General features: G+C 27.3%; 1 protein-coding gene across 1 annotated transcript; it reads right to left on the bottom strand.

The window, feature by feature from the left end:
- Window positions 1–2679: 2679 nt before the first annotated feature.
- LOC129911737 (myrosinase 1-like) lies at window positions 2680–14038 on the bottom strand. The gene is made up of 8 exons (XM_055989636.1): window positions 13924–14038; window positions 13582–13849; window positions 7112–7369; window positions 6787–7056; window positions 6396–6724; window positions 6217–6319; window positions 2958–3061; window positions 2680–2878 (listed from the first exon to the last, which is right to left on the bottom strand). The coding sequence occupies exons 1-8, from the start codon at window positions 13956–13958 to the stop codon at window positions 2716–2718; spliced, it is 1530 nt and encodes a 509-aa protein (XP_055845611.1). The 5' UTR covers window positions 13959–14038; the 3' UTR covers window positions 2680–2715.
- Window positions 14039–24460: the final 10422 nt, after the last annotated feature.

The following is a 24460-nucleotide window of genomic DNA, read 5'->3' as shown; positions in this document are numbered from 1 at the left end:
ATAACTTCAAAAATAATTATTAAAAAACAACGGCAACACCTACAGTTATAAGTGATACCATTTCCGAAGAGGAGAATTGTACATTTAGGTAATTGTAATTTTAAAATCAATATATTTCAACTTTGAAATATAATCGATTTCAAAGTTAAAAATAGTCGAAACAAAATTTTTTAAAGATCATTAAGTTCTATTTTTGCCCAGACTGTGAATTTTAATAAAAAATTGACTCATGCAGAAAACCCCCCCAATTGATTCCTTATCGATTTGTGAAAACTATATGTTTCTATGCCTTCTAGGTTTTGAGGAAATTGAAAAATAATTTTATCAGATATTTCTTTTTTCAAATTACTTTTTTACGTTTCATCACCCTAATGTCCATTTTTTTATACGACAACCTACAAAAATACTTCATATAATCGGAAAGCTTATAATTCAGCTTTAATTGCATGAGTCAAACATTATGTGTACGACGCCTACAAAAACAAAAAATCTTAAGAAAAAGGTTATAAATAAAAAAAGGTTGAAAACGGTCGAAAAAATTGGGGCAGTAGAATTTGTTTTTCCCGCTATTCAGTCAAATATCATTTTAGAAATCCAATTTTTATGCGCATGCTCATCAATAATTCCTATAACTTCTGTAAAAATGAGTTTTTTTTTTGAATTTTTAAAAAAATTCTTAAAAAAAAAACACAAAAATAAAGTCAAAAAAGTAGGTTGAAATTTAAAGCTTATCATCTTTCCAGCCCGACTAACAATTTTGCTTCTGTTAAGCTTTATACATGCTTAATTTGCTTCTATAAAGCTTTATATAAGCAAAATTGTTAGTTGGGAGTGGTATCATCAAATTGCCGAAAAAATTTCAATATCTCTAATAACAACTCTGTCGAAGGTCTTTTTCATTTTTTTTTTTTTCATTTTAGAAATCCGTATAACTTGGTATTGGAATTTTATATTTTTGTCATGTCATTTTGGCATCAAATTTATCTATCGATTAAAAAAAATTTACTCTCTGCAACCTACCGTTTAGAAAATAATTGTTTTTTTTTACCATCACCTTTTACCCCTACTTACTCTATTTAATGGTTGAATTTTTTATTAGTATTCACGTTTAGCTTATAAACTTCCAAATAAGGTATAGTAGATTTTTGTATCTCTAATAGTTTATTTTTAATTGCAATCTATATTACACTGCTAAAAACCTTAGGAGTAACTTGAGAAAACAGCCTCTTTTTTCGTGGATGCAGCTGGGCGTTCATCGATTTATAAGACGCGTTATCAGGTAAAAAAAAAACCTTAAGGGGGGAAATCCCTCCAGACGACACCTTTTTCACTATTTTTTTTATGAAAAACTTAAAGCACTTATTGAAATTTGGAAAAAGACAAGATATTACTGACATTATCAAGAATTGAAAAAACATTTTTTGAAATGAAAAAATAACAAAATGGCGGCTCTGGAGCCTGTCAAAGTTGACGCCTCTAGTTTGCGCCGTGCAATGTACAGGTCCAGGAAATCATCTTAAATCAAAAAGGAAATTTTTTTCCCTTAGATGATATTAGTACGCATTGCATGAACCTAAATTTATTTTTTTTAAATGAAAACAAAAATTAGAAATCAAAAAAAACGAAAAAAAACATGTTTACATATTTACTGTACAAATTTTATTCAACTTTTAGGTTCGTGTTGTGGCCAAAGGAGTAATTTGCTTCAAATTTCAAGTCGATAGCTTCATTAGTTTTTGAGTTACATTGCACGGCGCGGAAAAAAAATAGTTTCGAAAAAAATGCGTTTAAAGTTTTCGTTTTCGTACTATGGTAGGTTCGGAGCGCATTGGTTTCGGGACTATCTAGGCACTTTTGAGGCTTCATTTAAGGCTAAGACCACTGAAAATAGTTTCTTCGGTTGATAAATAAATTTATTACGCAAAAAAAAAAATAATGCAAAAATAAAAAATTCCGGAGGGATTTCCCCCCTTAAATGCTTTGCTTCATATTTCGACATCATCAGATGATCTAGCTTTTTGCATCATCTTATACAAATAACCCTTTAAAATGCCACTAAGTCCTAACCGAAATAATGACATTATTCTACTGTCGATTTATATACAATCATTTAGAGATAATTGTACGTAAAATCATCCCAATTTTTGTCATACCTATGTCAACTGCTTTTCCTCCCACTTCAATCTGATATTGGTATTGAAATTCATAGAAAATTGTGGAATTCCCTTGGCTGACAAATAACATGCGTTAAATGTATGACTAACACTAGCTGTAGGACTGATAAACAAAAACTGCTACAAAAAAAAAAAAACTATCAACAACAATAAGATTAAAATTAAAAGAATTCAAGTCCAATAAACAGAAATGAAATCCACAATTTCAGACAACCAGACTGAGTGTTAAATTATTATTAGAATTTGCTTCTTCTCCGAGTGTACTTCAAAAAGCTTTTATTTCTGAGTGATAGTTCTGAATTATATTAACTCAATTAAATGATAAGGTCGAAAAGCTTTAAATTAATTGAATTTGAATTTGATAGCGAAAGAATAGCCTTGGATTTAACAAGTTGTGTGGAAATGAAGTTCCAAATACTAGACTAGATATTAACAAATACTACAGTTTCCGTAGTTAGAATTAAAAAGCTGTTTCGAAATCTCAAAAATTAAAAAAAAAACAACATTTTAAATATGTAATACTGTTTTTTTATTCTAAGCGTTATCTCTTTGTTACAAATTGATTTTTCATTAATCTATACATATCTACTTCATTTACAATTTTGTTGGACTTTATTACTTGATTGTAGTAGCCGGCAGATTTCTTTGGAGTTCTTTCCCTTTTAGGACTATTCATATCCACAGCATAAAGACCAAATCTGGCACTAAAAATAAAAAACCATAAAAAACACTCGTATTTTAATGCTCACTATTTAAATTATATAATAGAAGATCTTAACTTACGTATATCCATTTGCCCATTCGAAGTTATCGACAAGTGACCAATAAGTATAGCCAGTGATGTGGGAGCCATCATGTATTGCATTTAGAACTGCTTGCAAGTAACTCTGGGAAAAGGAAGAAAAATTTCGATTAATATTTTGTGTAATAATGAATATAATTACACGGTGTTACAAAAATGAGGTTTTAAAATATACGCGGGCGGAGACCTATCAGGTTTTGTAGAGCTAGTCGCAGTGAATACGAAAAGGTATTTGAAAATCCCCTTAACACCCCCAAAATCTGGAGTTACGGGCAAAAAACGGTTTTTTGGACCTTCACCCATTGAAAAAATTCTAGCTTCGACAATTTTTTACCCATTTTCGATTTTTTTACAGTTTCTGATAGAAGATAAATATACCTTTTTAACAATGTATAAAACATGTAATTCGGTTAAACCACTAAGAATTTATAAGATGCCAAAGATCAAAAATTCAATTTTTTTTGTCATTTGCCCAACTTCGGCATCAATTTAAAGTATATGTTTTCAAGACAACATGCTATTTTAAAAATATATTCTAAAACTGTATCTATTTCCCAATTGATCGAGGTATTTTTTATGAAAATCCCTTCAAAATTGGCTTAGATTTCAACCCAGTTACAGAAATTCGAACTTTTAGGCATAGAACAAAAATGTTGTTTCGGCACGTAGTAGGATAAGTTGGGCGCCAGGATTTGATGAAGGGTTTTTGTAGAGGAGCTCAATACAAACATTTTTTTTCTTTGTTAGGGGGGTCTATCTCCCCCCGTTTAGGTGGGAGGGGCATTTTTCTAAAAAAAAATTATCAAAATAAAAAAAATTATTAAAAAACAACGGCAACACTTACAGTAATAAATGATACCATTTCCAAAAGGCAAAATTGTGCATTTGATTCTAATTTTGAAATCAATATAATATTACCAATTGTTTTTGAAATAATCGATTTCAAAGTTAAAAATAGGGGAACAAATTTTTTTTAAAACTCATTTTATACTATTTTTGTCCATGAATTGAATTTTAGTAAATAAATTACTTAGACAGAAAACTGCCTCAATAAATTCCTTATCGAACAGTGAAAACTATTATGTTTCTATGTCTTCTAGTTTTTGAGAAAATTGAAAAATAAAAACAAATGAAAACAAAAAATATTTTGAAAAAAGAAAAATCTGATAAAATAATTTTTCAATTTTCCCAAAAACTAGAAGAAAATGGGTAAAAAATTGTCGAAGCTTGAATTTTTTCAATGGGTGAAGGTCCAAAAAACCGTTTTTTGCCCGTAACTCCAGATTTTGGGGGTGTTAGGGGATTTTCAAATACCGTTTCGTATTCAGTGCGACTAGCTCTACAAAACCTGATAGGTCTCCGCCCGCGTATATTTTGAGTGTTACACCGTGTTATTGTCGATATATTAAAGGATTAAAAAAAGTTTCAAGTCATGCTAGATGCTACGTTAGCAAAATAGTTAAAAACCACATTAAGATGATAAAGAACGAAAAAATGGAGAATTTTGTATGCAGCATTTTTTTTAAAGATTCTAATTTTTGAATTATTATTTAAGCTTAATTTTTAAAACTGCTGCACGGAGAAAAAATAGTGCTTAGGATGATTATACTTCTGGTATATTTAATCATAATATAGGTATGTTGTAAAATTCACTAAAAAACAGTAAAGTTATCCCAGCGTTACTCTGTCTCTGGCCATTTAAATTTAAAATTGCAACTAAAACTATTTTACCTTAAAAAAAATGTTATTGTTATAATTATTTGCATTGAAAATAAAAGTTTTTTATTGCAAATAAAAAATTTTCTGCATTGTAAAAACAAAATTCAATGCAATATGTGTGCATAAAATATTTTGTTTTAATATTCTTTGAATTTCTTACAATTTTGACTATTTGACGATACATTAGCTATTTCAACTCTAATAATTCAACCTAATAAAAGGCCAATCTCGTTTTAAAGAAAAATTGAGATTTTCGATCCCGTTGTTGGTGCGTTTTCGAATTTGTGTTGAATTCCCAATCTTATTGGGCTACGAAAAACATCCAATATTTGTAAGATGCAATTTAAGATTTAAGACTTTTCTCTTCGCGGTTATTAGACGTTTTTAAGAATTTTAATTTTTTGGACTTACCGCGATTTACTTTTCTTTTTTTTTTAAACGAATCAATCGATTTAAATATTTTCCCGACGACGAATTCTTTTTTGAAAAATGATTGAAAATTTTCAATCATAAAAAACTTTTTTTTTTTAATTGGCTCTAACTATTTTCAAAAAAAAAATCGAAAAATTCTTTGTTACACCAGAAATCAAATGGCATTATTTTAGTTGGAGGTGGAAACCTTTAAAAATAATGTTTTTTTTATAATTTTAAAAGCAAGTTTAATTTTTTTTAATTACAAAAATATCTTTTAAAATTAATTTTCAAATTAAATTTAAAATTATTCTTTAATGAATTTTAACACAAAAATCTTTAACATGAGGCTAGCTAAAAGTGTAATGAACTCAAGTTCTGTCGGCCTTGATCTTACGCTTAAAATAATAAAAGACTTTTTCATTTTGTTGTTGTAAAAAATTTAAATATTTAAAAACAATTTTAAAGTGGACAATGATGAGTTGTGTTTTAGAGACAAAAATTTGGTATGCCATTTTTGAGATTCTATTGTACATGTACTGTACATTGTTCATATTAATATAAACAAAAAAATAAATGAAAGTAGCTAATTCTTTTCATGAAATAATGGATTTTCAAAAAAAAAAAAAAAAAATGGTTCAAAAGTAATTTTACTCCAATAAATTTTTGTTTGGTGTATTTCCAAAGAAACTTCTTCAAATGGCGTTTGAACCAAATGTTTTTTGAGTCATTCCAAATAAATTAGGAAAATAAAGAAACTTTGTTTTAAGAATTGGAACAAAAACATCTTTTTTAGAAGTAAACACAAAGAAATTACTGTACAAAAAAACTGATGTCCTTAACTCTTAAATGGACTTGTTTAGATCAAACAGTTTACGAGACACTGTGGTGTATGAGTAATATTTTTTTTTCTACTACCTAAACTAATAATAAAATTTCCGTCTTTGACCTAATAATCTTCTAAATTTTCAAATCATGTTTATAACTGGTCGTTCAAAATTTGACTATAAAGTTTGAAAGTATCTATACATTTTTAATAGACAACGTATTGTTTTTAGACAAACCAATTTTTTTTTTAAATTTAAAATCAATCATATAACTTAATCTTACTTTTAAGTATTGAATTCGATTGTCATCTTCAAGCTCTCCACTATCACCCCAGCCATTTTCTGTTATAATAACTTCTATGTTGTTATATTCCTCACGGATAAACCTTTCAAGAATAAAAATAAATTGTTAGTTATTTTTGACCACAAGATCATTTATGTAACTTACAACGATTAACTTACTTCAACATACCCTCCAATCCTTCTGGAACACAATACAACCAAGGTGCTCCCCCATTTAACCATGTCGGGTCCACCGTTTCATCAACGTCTGTGTCACGTTCAAACGATGGATTCATAAAGGTTGGATCAACTGATCGTTTAATCAATCTCGAAGTATAGTGGTTCAAAGCAAAGAAATCAGCTGAACCTTTAACAATTTCCTTCCAATAACCTTCAAGACGAGGCAGACGTGAGGCTATTCTACCTTCGTTCAAACTATTTGTTTCAATATCTTTAACCATAATTTCGGGATATCCACCGTGAAATATAGGATGAGCTAGGAAACCTATCTGAAATTTAAAAAAAAGTTGTACAAAAGTGTTTCAAAATAAAGTCAAAAACCAAAACTCACATTAAATTGCAATGCCCTATGACTAGCTTCAGTCTCATTAAGTTTTGGAAGAAAGAAGTAACTGTCCAAGGCCATGCCAATCTTGCCTCTTTGCTTTTCATAAAATCGAGATTTATAAACTTTGTAAGCAGCGGCATGTGCCTTTATTGTATGATCCACACAAAGGTAATCAGCGACGCCAGGAACATCAACTAATGGTGGATATCTTGCTTCGGCATAACTAGCTTTGCAGAAGACCAATGGTTCGTTGAATGTCATCCATATTTTTACCTAAAAAATATATAAAATAAATCGGGCTTATTTTAATTTGATCATAAAATCTTACTCTGTCGCCAAAATCTTCAAATAATTCCGTTGCATACATGACAAACTTGGGTATGAGCAAAGGATTTGCAAATCCACCAATCTTTTGGATTTCTGATGGAAGATCATAGTGAAACATTGTGACCATTGGTTCAATACCATTTGCCAATAATTTATCAATCACATCATTGTAATAATCAATTCCCATTTGATTTCGTGATGATATATCACCATTTGGGAAAATTCTCGGCCATGATATTGAAAAACGGTAATGACTGACCTGGAAAAAATAACAAAGAAAGATTTTTATGTAATTAAAAGGTGAACAAATTTGTCTCAAACAAATAATAAGAAACAAACTATAGGTAAAGAAAAGCCTTAATTTTGTTAATCAATATTCTCCTTTATGAAAATGAAGGAATTTGATCTTCATTTGTTTATACTGAAAATCTCTTGATCGGTTAATTTTTCATCTTTCGTCCCTCAAGTCAATTATTTATTATTTAAAATACATAATTTTCATGGTTGATATTGTGTATTGACATAGTTTTTCAAGGATGCAAAATGGTAAAAGAACGTTTTTAGTTAAAAATAATACATGTTATGCGGCAGGTAAGGTGGTACTTTTAAAATTAAAAAAATATTTTATGTATTATTTTTGGATTTAAATGAACCAAAAATGAGTTAAATAAATTGCATTAAAACTTTGTTTGTGTCTCAATTAATAATTTTATTTAAATCGCATCTAATTTTTTTTCTGAAAATTTTTCAAAAAAAAAAACGTTTTTTTTTTTATATAAGAAATTAGATGGCAGACCTTACCTAGCTCGTTCTTGACTCAAACTATTTAAAGGATGTTTTTTTAATTCAAACCAAATTTTATATAATTTTCTTAATAATAATCTTTTAGAATTTTTAAAAATTCATAGCAATTTTTAAAATAAGAGCAAGTACGTGCCACCCAGTCGTGCATTTTACTAACCATGATGAAATTTATTCTTTTGGTTAAATTAGCAAAAGAAAAATTAAAAAAAAAATATTTTGTTTTATTTGAATACACATAATAAAGTCTGCAAAATTTTGAATAAAAACTCAAAAGATTAAGTAAGGACTTTAAAATAAATTATAATTTTCTTTGAAAAAATCAAGCGTATCTCTACCTTTTTTTATAAACGGTTTCAAAAAAAAAATTCTTTGGTATTCAAGAAATCAATTGACATACTTCATTTAAAGAACAAAGCCAGTTTAAAACGTGTGATGTCTGTAATTTTTCAAATAACTTTTAATACTTTATTAAAAAAAAATTTTGATTTTTTTTTTGTTGAAATCCAAAAAAATTACTTTTTGATTTGCGTTTAAGCTTTAAAAAATGCTATTAGAAGTTGTAGGTATCTATGTACATTAGGGCGTTCGTTATTTAGGTTTTTTTCGAGAATCAAGTTCCTAAATAGAAAAACTGTTTCTAAATAATAAAAAAAAAAATCCTCCAATTTTTTCAGATTTTTATTTTGACACTAGATGGCGCCCCAAGAGGGTTAAAGTTTTTTAACATTTGAAATATGTATGGTATAGGTATTTTTTAGATATAGACTTCAATAAAATTTTTTTGATGAGGTCCTTGTCTACGTTAAACAACGTTTTCAAAAAGGTATAGATCATTTTTCTATGACCAGGGGTTTAGTCAGGGCATGCATGGCTTTTTGTATGTTTTATGTTTTATTTAAACAAGCATATTAGTAGCATAAAAAATAAAATAAAATCCAACAAAGCCATGCATGCCCTGACTAAACCCCTGGTCCTAGAAAAATGATCTATACCTTTTTGAAAACGTTGTTTAACGTAGACAAGGACCTCATCAAAAAAAATTGATTGAAGTCTATATCTAAAAAAATACCTATACCATACCTATTTCAAATGTTAAAAAACTTTAACCCTCTTGGGGCGCCATCTAGTGTCAAAATAAAAATCTGAAAAAATTAGAGGATTTTTTTTTATTATTTAGAAACAGTTTCTCCACTTAGGAACTTGAATCAAAAATAACGAACGCCCTAATGTACATGTCTAGTTGTAATTTAAAAAAAAAAAAATTTGTAAATATTTTGAATGTACTTACTTACTTAATTAAGAATATTGTCCGAAAATTTCAAATTTATACGGAAAATAGTTTCGGAGATATTAATGAATTTGTAAGGATGTCTTAATAGCCCAGGGTCGATAATTTTTGAAACCAAAAAAAATCATAGTAGGATGAAACCCATTGGAAAAGGAGGTGAATATGATAAAAATGAAAGGAAAAATAAATTACGGGCGAGCCGAGTTCGGGAAGTGGGTGGGTTGAGTTTTTCATGGTAAAAAATGGTATATCTCGATTTCCGGCAGAACTACTAGTCCTATGGAAAAAAGTTGTAAGACAAAGTTGTAGGTAATAAAAAGATCTACAACTTACGCGTTGACAATTTTTTCACATAATCCCAAAATTTATGTGAAAAATTAAAAAAAACCGAGTTTTTGGTTTTTTATTTTTATCTTTTTCAAAAAATAAATGTTTTTTTCTACGAAATTTGGTAAAAACTTACGTTATCATGTCCCAAATACACACTAATTTATTTGATTTAAAATATTTATTTTTTACCCTTATTTTGACTAAATACCAAAAAAAAAACACTCTAATTTTCAATCGAAAATTCACTTATCAAAATATCAGCTTTTTTCAAAAAATCGGTGGGTAATTTGTTTGTTAAAACCTCTACTTTCTGATGGTGTAAATAAAAATTTACATTAGTATACCATAGTATATGTTCTGGGAAAATGCAAAAAATGAAAAAAGCATAAACTCGAAAATTTTTAATATCATTATTTACAATTTTGGCCTATTTATTAAAATTTTTACTTAAAAACCGTAAGATTTTATATTACTTTGATATATGTTATGGTTTTTAAGGGGGGAAATCCCTCTGGAATTTTTTATTTTTGCATTATTTTTTTTTTTGCGTAATACCTAAATTTATTTATCAACCGAAGAAACTATTTTCAGTGGTCTTAGCCTTAAATGAAGTATCAAAAATGCCTAGATAGTCCCGAAACCAATGCGCTCCGAACCTACCATAGCACGAAAACGTAAACTTTAAACGCATTTTTTTCGAAACTAGTTTTTTTCCGCGCCGTGCAATGTAACTCAAAAACTAATGAAGCTATCGACTTGAAATTTGAAGCAAATTACTCCTTAACTTATTGGCCACAACATGAACCTAAAAGTTGAATAAAATTTGTACAGTAAATATTTTATTTAACTACTTCTTTGTAAAAAAAACATGTTTTTTTCGTTTTTTTGATTTCTAATTTTTATTTTTCATTTAAAAAAAATAAATTTAGGTTCATGCAATGCGTACTAATATCATCTAACTGAAAAAAATTTCCTTTTTGATTTAAGATGATTTCCTGGACCTGTACATTGCACGGCGTAAACTAGAGGCGTCAACTTTGAAAGGCTCCAGAGCCGCCATTTTGTTATTTTTTCATTTCAAAAAATGTTTTTTTCAATACTTAATAATGTCAGTAATATCTTGTGTTTTTCCAAATTTCAATAAGTGCTTTCAGGTTTTCATAAAAAAATATTGAAAAAGGTGTCGTCCAGAGGGATTTCCCTCCTTAAGTAATTAAAGTAAAAATTTTAATAAATAGGAAAAAATTAAAAAATAATGTTATAAAAATTTTCGAGTTCATGCTTTTTTCATTTTTTGCATTTTCCCAGAACATATACTATGGTATACTAATGTAAATTTTTATTTACACCATCAGAAAGTAGAGGTTTTAACAAACAAATTACCCACCGATTTTTTGAAAAAAAGCTGATATTTTGACACGTGAATTTTCGATTGAAAATAAGGGTGTTTTTTTTGGTATTTAGTCAAAATAAGGTTAAAAAATAAATATTTTAAATCAAATAAATTAGTGTGTATTTGGGACATAATAATGTAAGTTTTTACCAAATTTCGTAGAAAAAAACATTTTTTTTGAAAAAGATAAAAATAAAAAACCAAAAACTCGGTTTTTTTAATTTTTCACATAAATTTTGGGGTTATGTGAAGAAATTGTCAAGACGTAAGTTGTAGATCTTTTTATTACCTACAACTTTGTCTTACAACTTTTTTCCATAGGACTAGTAGTTCTGCCGGAAATCGAGATATACCATTTTTTACCATGAAAAACTCAACCCACCCACTTCCCGAACTCGGCTCGCCCGTAATTTATTTTTCTTTTCATTTTTATCATATTCACCTCCTTTTCCAATGGGTTTTATCCTACTATGTATTATCATACTTTTTAATAGTTTTGAAGGCTTCGGCACTGGTCTATAACTTAGTTTATATCGTACAAAAAAAAAAATTAAACGTTATGTGTTATAAACGAAGGAATAAAGTTTCTGACAGTAATTCGATTTTTCAAGCTTTTTTAGAGTGTTTTTTTTCTTTGGGAAGCCATTTTGTTAAAAATCAAAATTTTGACTATTCCTTCGTTCATAACATGTATATTATAATAAAATGAATCTTTTTGCTTTTTTTTTATCAGATAATATTCGTCAAAGATATCTTCCTCCCGCCAGACAGCTTTTTGTGAAGATCTTCTTGGTGATCTACAACAAAAATAACGGAATCCAATATTTTTGTAAATACATGAATTCTTAAAATACATATACATTAAATTCGCTATTTATGTACAATTCTTTGAATTTAATAAATAAAAAGCCTGTTGAAAAAAATTCACAAAAAACCACAACTAGATACAATAATAATGCAAACAAAATTCTTTGAAATTGAGTCAGTTGTTTGGGAGACATTCCAGAAATTGAAAAAAATAAAATGCACGACTGGGTCGCACGAACTTGCTCTTGGAGTGAAAGTTGCTTAAATTTTTAAGACTTTTTATATAGAAATTTGAAAAAAAAAAAAATAAAATTCGTTTAAAAAAAAATAAAATAAAATCTTAAATTAAATTGCCCTCCAAAACAAGTATGCAGTTTTGATTGATATAACGTGCATTTTTAGAAAAAAAAATTTCAAAATCGTTAGAGCCGTTTTTTAAAAAAACAATTTTTTATTAATAATTTTTTGGAAAAAAAGTTTTAAAATAAAATTGGTATGCCATTTTGTAGAAATCACTAATCAACATCTAAAAACAAAATTTCAAAAAAATTTCATGACCCGTTTTCGAAAATTTGATTTTTCAAAAAAAAAATTTCAAATTTTTTTTTTAAATCCAAAAATTAGTTTTTTGAAAATTTTGTTTTTGGTTTATATTTAAATTATATAAATGCTTCTTCACAAAAAGTTTCGTTGAAATCGAATAAGAAGTTTCGGAGATATTCGAATTTGAAAAAAACGGTTCTATGGCAGGTACCGTTAATAATGATTTTCAAAATTTTTTTTTTTCATTGAAATATAGACCTTAGCTTTAAACTAACATTTTAATTTTTTAAAGAAAATCGTTGGAGCCGTTTTTGAGATATTTCAATTTTACCAAAATCGGTATATGACAAGTACCGTTATTTTTGGTCCAAAAAAATTAATTCCAAAAACCCCTCTGGAGAGTCGCCAAATAACGCTCCATACCAAGTTTGACATTAATCGGTCCATCCGTTTAGGCTGTAGCTCCTTATACAGACAGACAGACAGACAGACAGACAGACAGACAGACAGACAGATAGACAGACGGACTTCCGGGACCCACTTTTTTGGCATTGTCTACCATCGTAATGTCATGGAAAAATGTTATCTCAACTTTTTTTTTTTGTACGAATGCATAACTTGATATATAGTACCTTTATCGCAAGTAAAAAGAAAGACGGAAAACTTTTTTCATAAAAAAAAATTGGTTTTGGTTACATACTAACATTTGTTTTTTTTTCAACCAAACTGTAGATTTATTTATTTTAGATTGAGATTTAAAGTGAATTTGAACCTTTTTGTTTGGGGATGACAAAGCTCTACTTGGTATCTATTTTTTTATCAGACTACAGTGAATTTATTGATAGGCTAGGAATGGTACTACCACGCTTTTTATAAATACACTCAACTACAAGTGGATATTTAATTCTAATCTAATCTATATCATAAAATTGAGATTTTGAAACTATCAACACATTTTTATCTAACACGGAAAAAAAGTATCACGACCATTCATGATTAAGTAATTTGTAAAGTTCAATTTTAATAAAACTACATAAAAAAATGAGAAACCCGAAAATAGTTGTGCATTTCTATAATTTTTAATTTAAGTTAAGAGTTTCACCGAAAGCTGCCATGTTTCTGCAGTTCAAAATTTCACCCGGCTAAACATTTTTTAGAAGTTAAATTTCTATTTGTCTTGTCCAATTGAAATAACGAAAGTATTTCAAATAATAGCACTCTTAATCACCGCTAACTGTTCTTTGGACTTTTGAATTATTCAAACAAATTTCTTATCAAATTTTTGTTTATGTTAAAATTTACCTACATTGAGCTCTTTCAATGCCGCCAGATCCATGTCAAAACGATGATATGAGTCAGCCGATACATCTCCTGTAGCTCCATTTTTTATCATATGTGGATAATTGTGCGTAAAATCATCCCAAATTGATGGACCTTTGCCATCTGAATTCCATCCGCCTTCAACTTGATATGCCGAAGTAGCTACACCAAAACTGAAATTCTTTGGAAAGTAGGGACTTCCCCTGGCTGGTAAATCACATGTGTTTAATGTCTGGCTGATACTAAATACACAGCTGATTAGAGAAAAATAAAAACAAACTATAATTAAAATCAAAAATATACAAAAATTTCGGTAATAAGAACTTACACTAAGATCCCAATGAAGAGAAATGAAGAACACATTTTTCTTGTAGCTTTTTTCTAACTCGAACGTATTCACTAAACTAAAGCCTTCCAATTATTATTGTTCGAAAAGCAAGCTATCAGAAGCTTTTTGCTTTTGAGTGTGATAAGATTTGAATATGTTTCGCCGAGTGGAAACACTCTATTGTTGAGAAGTTTTTGTTTTTTTTTTTTATTGACTCAATAAAATGATAAACTCGAAAAGCTATAAAATTAATTAAAAGTGGTTAAAGATACAAATATTTGCTGCACATTTTTTATTGGGCTTTGTAGTATTGAAGGTAGTGGTTAATGATAAGAATATGGTTATGAATATAAAACATGATAATGGAATTGTCAAAAATATAATTCAATATTTGAAATGTGGCCATGGGTAAAAATAGTAAATAAAAGTAGATATTATTTTGAAGTAAATAAAAAAAAATTAACTATGTTTTTTTTTTCAAAAATTTTTCTTAAATTTCCTAAATTAATTTATGCCAAAAGAATATCTAGGAAATTAAAGGAAAAAAATATATGGGAGTGAGGGACAATCTTTCATCGTTCAAGCGATAGGTGCAATTTTCTTATTAATTGACTTCAAACACAAAAAAAAATATTTGAACACAACGGCAACACCTACAATATTTAAATGTACATTTTTAAAAAGCTAGTCATATTTGTAAAATTAAAATTATGTTAATTGAATTTAGGGCTTTTGAAAGAATGGTAACTCAACTCAGATTTTTGAAAAAAAAAATTATTGAAAAAATTTTAACATGTGGTTTTAAAAACTTTTTCGTAATATAAAATGCACTTTTTTTTTCAATTTTTTTTTGGCCACATTTATTATGATTTGAAATTATAAAAGGAAATGTCAATATGTATTACGGTTTATGAAAAAAAATTAAAAAGGATTTCATTTTCGAAGAACTTTTTTGAATAGAAGTTTTGGAAAAAAATTTAACTTATTTTTTTTTTTAAGTTCAACTTCTAAATATAAAATTATTTTTTATTAATTTAATAACCCTTACTGTTGAAAGCTAAATATCAAAAATTTAAAGTTCTTATTTGCCAAAGTCTTTGAGAAAATCAATTATTTCAATGCAAAAATTCAGTTTTTATCAAAAAAACCCATTGAAATTGAAGTAATTTTTTTTTTTAAACTGTAATATATATTACCTTTTCCTCTTCGGAATTCAAGATTCAACTGATAATATTTATGGCCAAAAATTTATATTTATATTTAGAAAAAGTTTGGAAAAAAGTCATTTCAAATTTTTTTTTTTAAACATTTTTTTTTAAATTCTGAGTTTGAGGACCATTTTTTCAAAAACTCTTCATTAAATTTAGTGGATTAAAATTTAAGAGATAAGAATGAGCTTCTGGCTTTTTAAAAATGTATTTTAAAATATTGTAGGTGTTGCCGTTGTTTTCAAAATATTTTTTTGTGTTTGAAGTCAGATTGTGAGAAAATTGCATTTATCGCTTAAACGATGGAGGATTGTCCCTTGCTCCTTTATACTTTTTTTCCTTAAATTACCTAGAGAATGTTTTGCTATCATTTGTTTTATGAAATTTAAGCAAAAAAAATGGTTTTGTTAAAAAAAAATTTAATTTTAATTTAAAAAAACAATACGGCAACATCGGCAATTTTTAATCTATAGACTTTAAAGTATTTTTAATTACCTACGTTTGAAAAAAAAAATCGTCAAAATCAGAGCTGTTCGGCCAGGTTCCCTAATAATTTGCTTTAGTTACTCTACTAATTGGGAACCCGGCCGAACAGCTCCGAGTTTGATGAATTTTTTTTGTCAAACGTCGGTAATTAAAAATACTTTGACATCTATAGGTTTTAAATTGCCAATGTTGCTGTATTGTTTTTTTAAATTAAAATTAATTCTTCTTTTCTGAAAAATAAAAATTTGTTTGTTAAAATTTTATAAATTAAAATTTTATAGGTAGTTAAAAAAAAATATATGGGAGTGTGGGACAATCTTCCTTCGTTTAAGGATAAATGCAATTTTCTCACAAATTGTCTTTAAACAAAAAACAAACAAAAATATTTTAAACAAAACGGCAACAACTACAATATTTGCATAAAAACTTAGAAGTTAATTCTTATCTGTTTAACATAAATGAAATAAATTTAATGAAGACTTTCAGATTTTTTGAAAACAATTCTCCTCAAACTCAGAATTTTGAAAAAAAAAATTATTAAAACAATTTTAAATGACTTTTTTCATAACTTAATTGTAATAAAATATGAATTTATCTTTAAAATTATTTGGAGATAAATATATAATTTTATTTCAATTTAGAAGAGAAAAACGTAATATAAATTACAGTTTTGGAAAAAAATTACATCAATTTCATTGGATTTTTTTTTTTTTTGATGATAACAGAATTTTCGTATTGAAATAATTGATTTTCTCTAAGACTTTCACAACCAGAACCTTCAAACCTTTTCTATTTGACCTTCAACAGTAAAGGCTGTTGAATGAAGAAAACAAAAACTTTATATTTAAATCTTGAATTTTGAAAAACAAAAAAATTAAGTTAAATGTTTTTCAAAGACTTCTACTAAAAAAGTTGTTTGAAAATTAAATACCTACTTTTAAATTTTTTTATAAACTGTAATATATGTTGACATTTTCTTTAAAAAAATCAAGCAACAATAAATATGGCCAAAAAGTCTTGAAAAATAAATCCATATGTTATAGCGAAAAATTAAAAAAAACATGATAAATTTTTTCAATAAATTTCTTTTCTAAAAATTCGGAGTTTCATGACCAGTTTTTTCAAAAACAATTCATTCAATTTCCTTAATTTTAATTTAAAAAATAACTATTTGTATTCTATTATAATAGAAAGCGTTTAAATTTTAAAAAATGTATATTTAAATATTGTAGGTGTTGCCGTTGTGTAATATTTTTTTTTTTTTTAACGATGGAAAATTCATTTTTTTGTTTTTCTTAAATTACCTAGACAACCTTTTTTATCGTTTAATTTATCAAATTTAAGCAAAATATTTTAAAACAAAATATTTGAAAACAAAATTTTTTGTTCACTAAAATCTTCTTTTATAAAAACATCTTTATTTTAAAAAATCAAATTCGAGGCTGTTCGGCCGGGTTTCCAAATTTAGCCATTTTTTGAGCTTTAGTTACTCCACTACAATATTTTTCCCCATTTAGCAAATTATTGATACATTTCAAATCGAACTTATTGCCATTAAGCTATTAAGTGAAGCAGTCATATCAACGACGACAAGACCGGAATATCTTTTATACAAAAGCATTGAGCAGACACACGTTTTTTTTGATGCATAATGGGTTATATAGCTTTGTTTAAGTCTTTTCAAAAGCCACGAGGAGATACATGAACGACCGGCTATTCTGGTATTTGAATGTGCAATTTTGAATAATTTGCCTGTAATGATTTTACTCTCACACAATAAATCACTTGGAAACACAATTCCGTAAAAATTTTGTCCAAACTAGAAAATTTTGTTCATTATCAATTTTTCTCGCGCATTGCTGACCACTGTAACACAATTAAACATAGTTCAAAGTTAATTTTTTAATGCAAATGAAATTTAATAAACCTTTAAATTCAAATAAAAACTATTACCATTTTATCGAATCAAAGTTAAAATTATTATCACAGATTGAATTTATAGTTCGTTAAAAAAAATAACTTATCAGTACGAGCTCTCAAGTTAAACTGTGATATTTGAAGTTTAGCAAATTTTATTTTACATATTAATTTGTATCATGTATTAATTTGAATAAATTCGTTTATATTTTGTCTCGTGTAGAGGAAGAGAATTGTTATAAAATATCAATAAAAATTTAGAAACCGGGTTTTTTTTATCGTTAATATCGTTCAAAGTTCTTTTTTTCTCACCTGATGGTACGTTTTGACTATTAAGTTGAAACTTTTTAAATATTATCAACTAAAACAGGAGCGTAAGGAGGGAGTTTGAGCCTAGAATTAACAGTTAATTTTTTTGATCAGGGAAAATTTACTGTGAAATTTTTCTCTGAAAATTCTAAATTTTCAGTTTTAACAATCTGTCGGCACACGGGTGTGAATTTGGCAGTACAAAAATTAAAATTGGTCACAAAAAAGTGTCTTTATAAGGGTGAAAATACATTTTTTTTGAATTGTGAATACAATATTTGGAATTCCTCGGAATATTCTACATCAATTTCATATATGATTCTCTATAAAATAGTGAGACCGAAAAAAGTTCTAGCGACATGAAAAAGTATAAACCAAATTCGCAAAAAAGAGGTGTGCCTACAGAGGGTTAAATCTGAAGAAAATTTTATAAATATCACCAAAAATTAATCAAAACATGATGTGAATTATATAAAACTTCTTAAGGGAGTTTTTATCACCCTGTAGCCGGCTCTGAATTCAACAATAAACGGTTTTGTATATACACGTGCTAGCTGTCTTATGTGTCGTCGTCAAACCTCAAATTAATGAATATAAGTTTTCAAATTATCGTCGACATTTAAATAAAGAAGTTTATATGTTAATTTCTCTTGATAGCGAGAAACTCATTTATACATTATTATATCTTTAAAGGTTTTTCATTAGTTGACTATTTTTCTTTTGTTTTAGTTTTTGTTTTTTGAATAAGAGCAGAAAAAGTTTCTGTAGTGTTGAATAGAAATTTGTATGATGATGACTTTTGAGTAGTGATCGATTTTACGCTGTCTTATACCATAGGTAGATTTGCAATATTGGCTTATATTGAATCCATGCGTTAGTCATTCCAGTAGTGGATGTTTGTGTGGGCGTAAGAGGCTTTAAAAGTAAGTAGTTTTTTTTTTTTTTCATTTTTGAAGGATCAGTCATAGTCCAGTAAAAGTAGAAAACATAAAAGGTGGGTATTGAGTAAGTTAACAATCTGTAAAAAACCTTGAGTCAAAAATCACATGAACCTATGTCTTAAAAACTCTAGGTTTTATACAGAAAACATCTTCAATAAAAATGTAGTTGAAGTTATTTTACTTAAAATTGTTCTTTGAATTTTTCTTGTAGGTACCTATCATTCACCGTTTAGAAAGCAATATTAAAAAATTAAATTCGCAACTTTTATAATGAAACCCAAAAGTATGCAATGTTGTTTGAAAAAACATGACAACATTTTGAAATGATGTAAAAAAAAACATTAGCTAAAATTTTGTTGCAAATATTTTTTTGTCGAAAACATCCAGTTTTTAAGATAATAACACAGTTTTTTTTTTGCCAAACAATCTTTTGATGAACCAATAATAAGCTATCTATATTCTTTATAGTGATCTGGCTTAGCAACACAATTGTGCACTATTTGATAAAACTTTTACTTTCATCGTATTATTATATTTTGATAGTTTGTACCCTCTGGGATTTCATTTAAAAACGTAGAAATAATATTTTTTTGCATTTCTCTTGATTAACTCCAATTTTATGAAACATTAATTCGAAGTATTTTTAACCATCTACCTTATTTAAACTAAAACCAAAATCACTCAACTATCATTTAAATTTATTGTATATTTTATGAATAGCCTTTAACTTCAGGAGCAATAGATAAAAAATTTCCAATAACTCTAAAAAAAAAGATAAGCTGATGAAATTTCGCAAGCATATTTCATATTCTTATACTACAGAAATTAGAAATAAAATAAGCTCATTAATAGTTTTGGGTGTTTTTTTTTTTTTTTTTTTTTTTTTTTTAGAGAGAAACAGCACTTAGAAAATTATTGATAAAGGAAAGGAAATTTGTTGCACTGTCAGTACATTACGCAGATTAAAGAAAGGTTAACTTTTCTTAAATTAATTTACCAACAAGTTCAGCCAAATAAAAACAAAAAAAAAAATACCTTTTCATTTTAAGCATAGGACCGTTGAATTTTATTACATAATTTTGTTTCCAAGCTACATAAGTCAAGTATTTAAAAAAATAGCCATATAGAATAGATCCCCCGCCCATACGGTCTCTTTTTTCTTATCTCAACTTAACCTACACGCTCTAGCATTTTGGCACACAGCATTTAATTTTTTCTACAAATGCATTTTTCAATTTTCCGTAAGTAAATTCATTTCCTTGAACAACTGATCCATTATGTCAAAAAATGAAACGAATCTTTCCACAGATTATTGTTTTTCACACAATTCCAATGATATCAATTAGGAAAACTATGAAATTTTCATTTGATGAGAAAGTGCAACCATGAGTGATGTTCAAATGAATATTTGTTTTTTGACTATTTAATAAATCTTCCAACTTCTAAGAGCCATTTCAGTTTATTTAATTTCCATTTTGCCATAAATTATTTTTTTTTTAAACAAAAATTTATAGTAAAACATGAAATTTTACATGTCTCTCAAGTTAGCAGAGCAAGGTCAGCAGAACATATGTTTTGTTATTGGATCTTTTAGTGCTTATTAAGTGCTAATTAAGTGCCCCAAAATTAAATTAAGTGCTCCACTACTTTTGGAGAAAATTAATGTTCTGCTAACTTGATTTAAAGTTAGCAGAGCAATTACCAGAAAATGCCCTAAACTGCTCGTAGAAAAATCGGGCTTGGTATAATATTTAGGTGCTAATTAAGTGCTCTACGAATCCCAAAAAAAATTTCCAAAAAAAATTTTTTTTCCAAAAATATTTTTTTTTCTGTGATTTTCGAAAAAAATTTTTTTTTTTTTTTTTTTCAAACTCTCTTAAGTTAAGTACCCCATTTTCCGAAGAATTTTCCGAGATTTTCCATTAAAAAAAAAAATATTTTCATTTTCCATACAAATTCATGTTCTGCTAACTTGAATTTTTATTTTTTCAAAAAATTCCACTTTTTTCGACAAAATTCGAATTGAATAATTAAGTGCTCGACTAATTTGAATTAAGTTCTCCATTTTCCGAAGAATTTTCCGAGATTAAAAAAAAAAAAAAATTGTCATTTTCCATACAAATTCGTGTTCTGCTAACTTAAATTTTGATTTTCTCAAAAAATAAATTTTTTTTTGACAAAATTCAAATGGAGTAATTAAGTGCTCGACTAAATTGAATTAAGTACCCCATTTTCGGAAGAATTTTCCGAGATTTTTCATTAAAAAAAAAATATTTGCATTTTCCATACAAATTCGTGTTCTGCTAACTTGAATTTTGATTTTCTCAAAAAATAAATTTTTTTTTGACAATATTCAAATGGAGTAATTAAGTGCTCGACTAATTTGAATTAAGTACCCCATTTTCCGAAGAATTTTCCGAGATTTTCCATTAAAAAAAATATTTTAATTTTTCATACAAATTCGTGTTCTGCTAACTTAAATTTTGATTTTCTCAAAAAATACATTTTTTTTTGACAATATTCAAATGGAGTAATTAAGTGCTCGACTAATTTGAATTAAGTACCCCATTTTCGGAAGAATTTTCCGAGATTTTTCATTAAAAAAAAAATATTTGCATTTTCCATACAAATTCGTGTTCTGCTAACTTGAATATTGATTTTCTCAAAAAATAAATTTTTTTTTTGAGAAAATCAAAATTCAAGTTAGCAGAACACGAATTTTTAATGAAAAATCTCGGAAAATTCTTCGGAAAATGGGGTACTTAATTCAAATTAGTCGAGCACTTAATTACTCCATTTGAATTTTGTCAAAAAAAAATTTATTTTTTGAGAAAATCAAAATTCAAGTTAGCAGAACACGAATTTGTATGGAAAATGCAAATATTTTTTTTTAATGAAAAATCTCGGAAAATTCTTCGGAAAATGGGGTACTTAATTCAAATTAGTCGAGCACTTAATTACTCCATTTGAATTTTGTCAAAAAAAAATTTATTTTTTGAGAAAATCAAAATTCAAGTTAGCAGAACATGAATTTGTATGCAAAATGAAAATATTTTTTTTTTAATGGAAAATCTCGGAAAATTCTTCGGAAAATGGGGGTACTTAATTCAAATTAGTCGAGCACTTAATTACTCCATTTGAATTTTGTCAAAAAAAGTGGAATTTTTTGAAAAAATCAAAATTCAAGTTAGCAGAACATGAATTTGTATGGAAAATGAAAATATTTTTTTTTTTTAATGGAAAATCTCGGAAAATTCTTCGGAAAATGGGGTACTTAATTCAAATTAGTCGAGCACTTAATTACTCCATTTGAATATTGTCAAAAAAAAATGTATTTTTTGAGAAAATCAAAATTCAAGTTAGCAGAACACGAATTTGTATGAAAAATTAAAATATTTTTTTTAATGGAAAATCTCGGAAAATTCTTCGGAAAATGGGGTACTTAATTCAAATTAGTCGAGCACTTAATTACTCCATTTGAATTTTGTCAAAAAAAAATTTATTTTTTGAGAAAATCAAAATTCAAGTTAGCAGAACATGAATTTGTATGCAAAATGAAAATATTTTTTTTTTAATGGAAAATCTCGGAAAATTCTTCGGAAAATGGGGTACTTAATTCAAATTAGTCGAGCACTTAATTACTCCATTTGAATTTTGTCAAAAAAAGTGGAATTTTTTGAAAAAATCAAAATTCAAGTTAGCAGAACATGAATTTGTATGGAAAATGAAAATATTTTTTTTTTTTAATGGAAAATCTCGGAAAATTCTTCGGAAAATGGGGTACTTAATTCAAATTAGTCGAGCACTTAATTACTCCATTTGAATATTGTCAAAAAAAAATGTATTTTTTGAGAAAATCAAAATTCAAGTTAGCAGAACACGAATTTGTATGAAAAATTAAAATATTTTTTTTAATGGAAAATCTCGGAAAATTCTTCGGAAAATGGGGTACTTAATTCAAATTAGTCGAGCACTTAATTACTCCATTTGAATATTGTCAAAAAAAAATGTATTTTTTGAGAAAATCAAAATTCAAGTTAGCAGAACACGAATTTGTATGGAAAATGACAATTTTTTTTTTTTTTTAATCTCGGAAAATTCTTCGGAAAATGGAGCACTTAATTCAAATTTGTCGAGCACTTAATTATTCAATTCGAATTTTGTCGAAAAAAGTGGAATTTTTTGAAAAAATAAAAATTCAAGTTAGCAGAACATGAATTTGTATGGAAAATGAAAATATTTTTTTTAATGGAAAATCTCGGAAAATTCTTCGGAAAATGGGGTACTTAACTTATATTAGTTAAGCACTTAATTATTTAAGAGAGTTTGAAAAAAAAAAAAAAAAATTTTTTTCGAAAATCACAGAAAAAAAATATTTTTGGAAAAAAAATTTTTTTTGGAAATTTTTTTTGGGATTCGTAGAGCACTTAATTAGCACCTAAATATTATACCAAACCCGATTTTTCTACGAGCAGTTTAGGGCATTTTCTGGTAATTGCTATGCTAACTTTAAATCAAGTTAGCAGAACATTAATTTTCTCCAAAAGTAGTGGAGCACTTAATTTAATTTTGGGGCACTTAATTAGCACTTAATAAGCACTAAAAGATCCAATAACAAAACATATGTTCTGCTGACCTTGCTCTGCTAACTTGAGAGACATAAATTTTACTATGCAAAATCTCAAATTTTCTTGTCCAATTTCTACTTTTTCCGGAAGTTGAGAAAACTGGAAGTTGATCAACTCTCGAGTTTAAAATCAAAAGTTGAAAATTTTAACTTTGAGCCAACAAAGGCAGATTCGGAAGTTGAAAATAAAAATACTCTAGTCTCAAGTTATGTTCAACTTCGAGTGAACAAAATGGCCCTTAGTGTTTTCGTCTATAACTCAGAAGTATGAAAATCTTGTTAAGGCCTTTACGAAATTACGAGCAGTATAAATGACCTATCAAAAACGTGCGGAGCACACTTTTTACGATACTTTGAAGACTTTCCTTAATCGGGGCCACAAAAGTTAAAAAAAAAATAATACAGGCATATTATAAGACTGGCAAAAAAATTTTCTGTCACCTTCCCTTTCAAAGGCTAGCAAATCAGTAGGTACTATTTCAATGGTCCGCATTTGGTTACCTCCAAAAAGATTTTTCACGTCCCTCACTTTTGCGGATACCTACTATACTTTGTGGTGGGATCAAAAAATTTTAATCTAAAAAATTGTAGCTATAGTTACTCGTTAGTGATAATTTGCTGCGCAAAAATTAACTTTGTGCTTCTTATGAGTAATTCAAAAAGAGTTTGCTCAAGCTTATGCAGAAGTTTTAAAAAAAATTACCATAATTATAATTATAATAATTTTTGCGCAAAAAATGTTGAATAAGGTGTTTAAAAAGAAACTAACCTTTTCTAAAAAATAAAATCTTGATCCAGGGTCGCAGCAGCGGAACGTACGTCTCTGTTCATTCATTTGGATTTTTGCAATCTCGCTTAACACAATCGGTTATATGTAGTGATGGGAACTATCGAATAAAAACTATCAAACTATCGACAGTTGTAAAATATTCATTCATTCGATAGTTTGAAACCATTCATTCATTTATTTAGTTACTATTTTTATTCGAACAGTTTTTTTATTCGATATTTTTTTTATTCGATAGTTTTTTCATTCGAATAGTTTTTTT

The sequence above is a fragment of the Episyrphus balteatus genome, chromosome 2, assembly GCF_945859705.1.
Source record: "Episyrphus balteatus chromosome 2, idEpiBalt1.1, whole genome shotgun sequence".
NCBI lineage: Eukaryota > Metazoa > Arthropoda > Insecta > Diptera > Syrphidae > Episyrphus > Episyrphus balteatus.
Note: the sequence above shows the minus strand (reverse complement) of the source record. Positions and strands in the feature narration are given on the sequence as shown.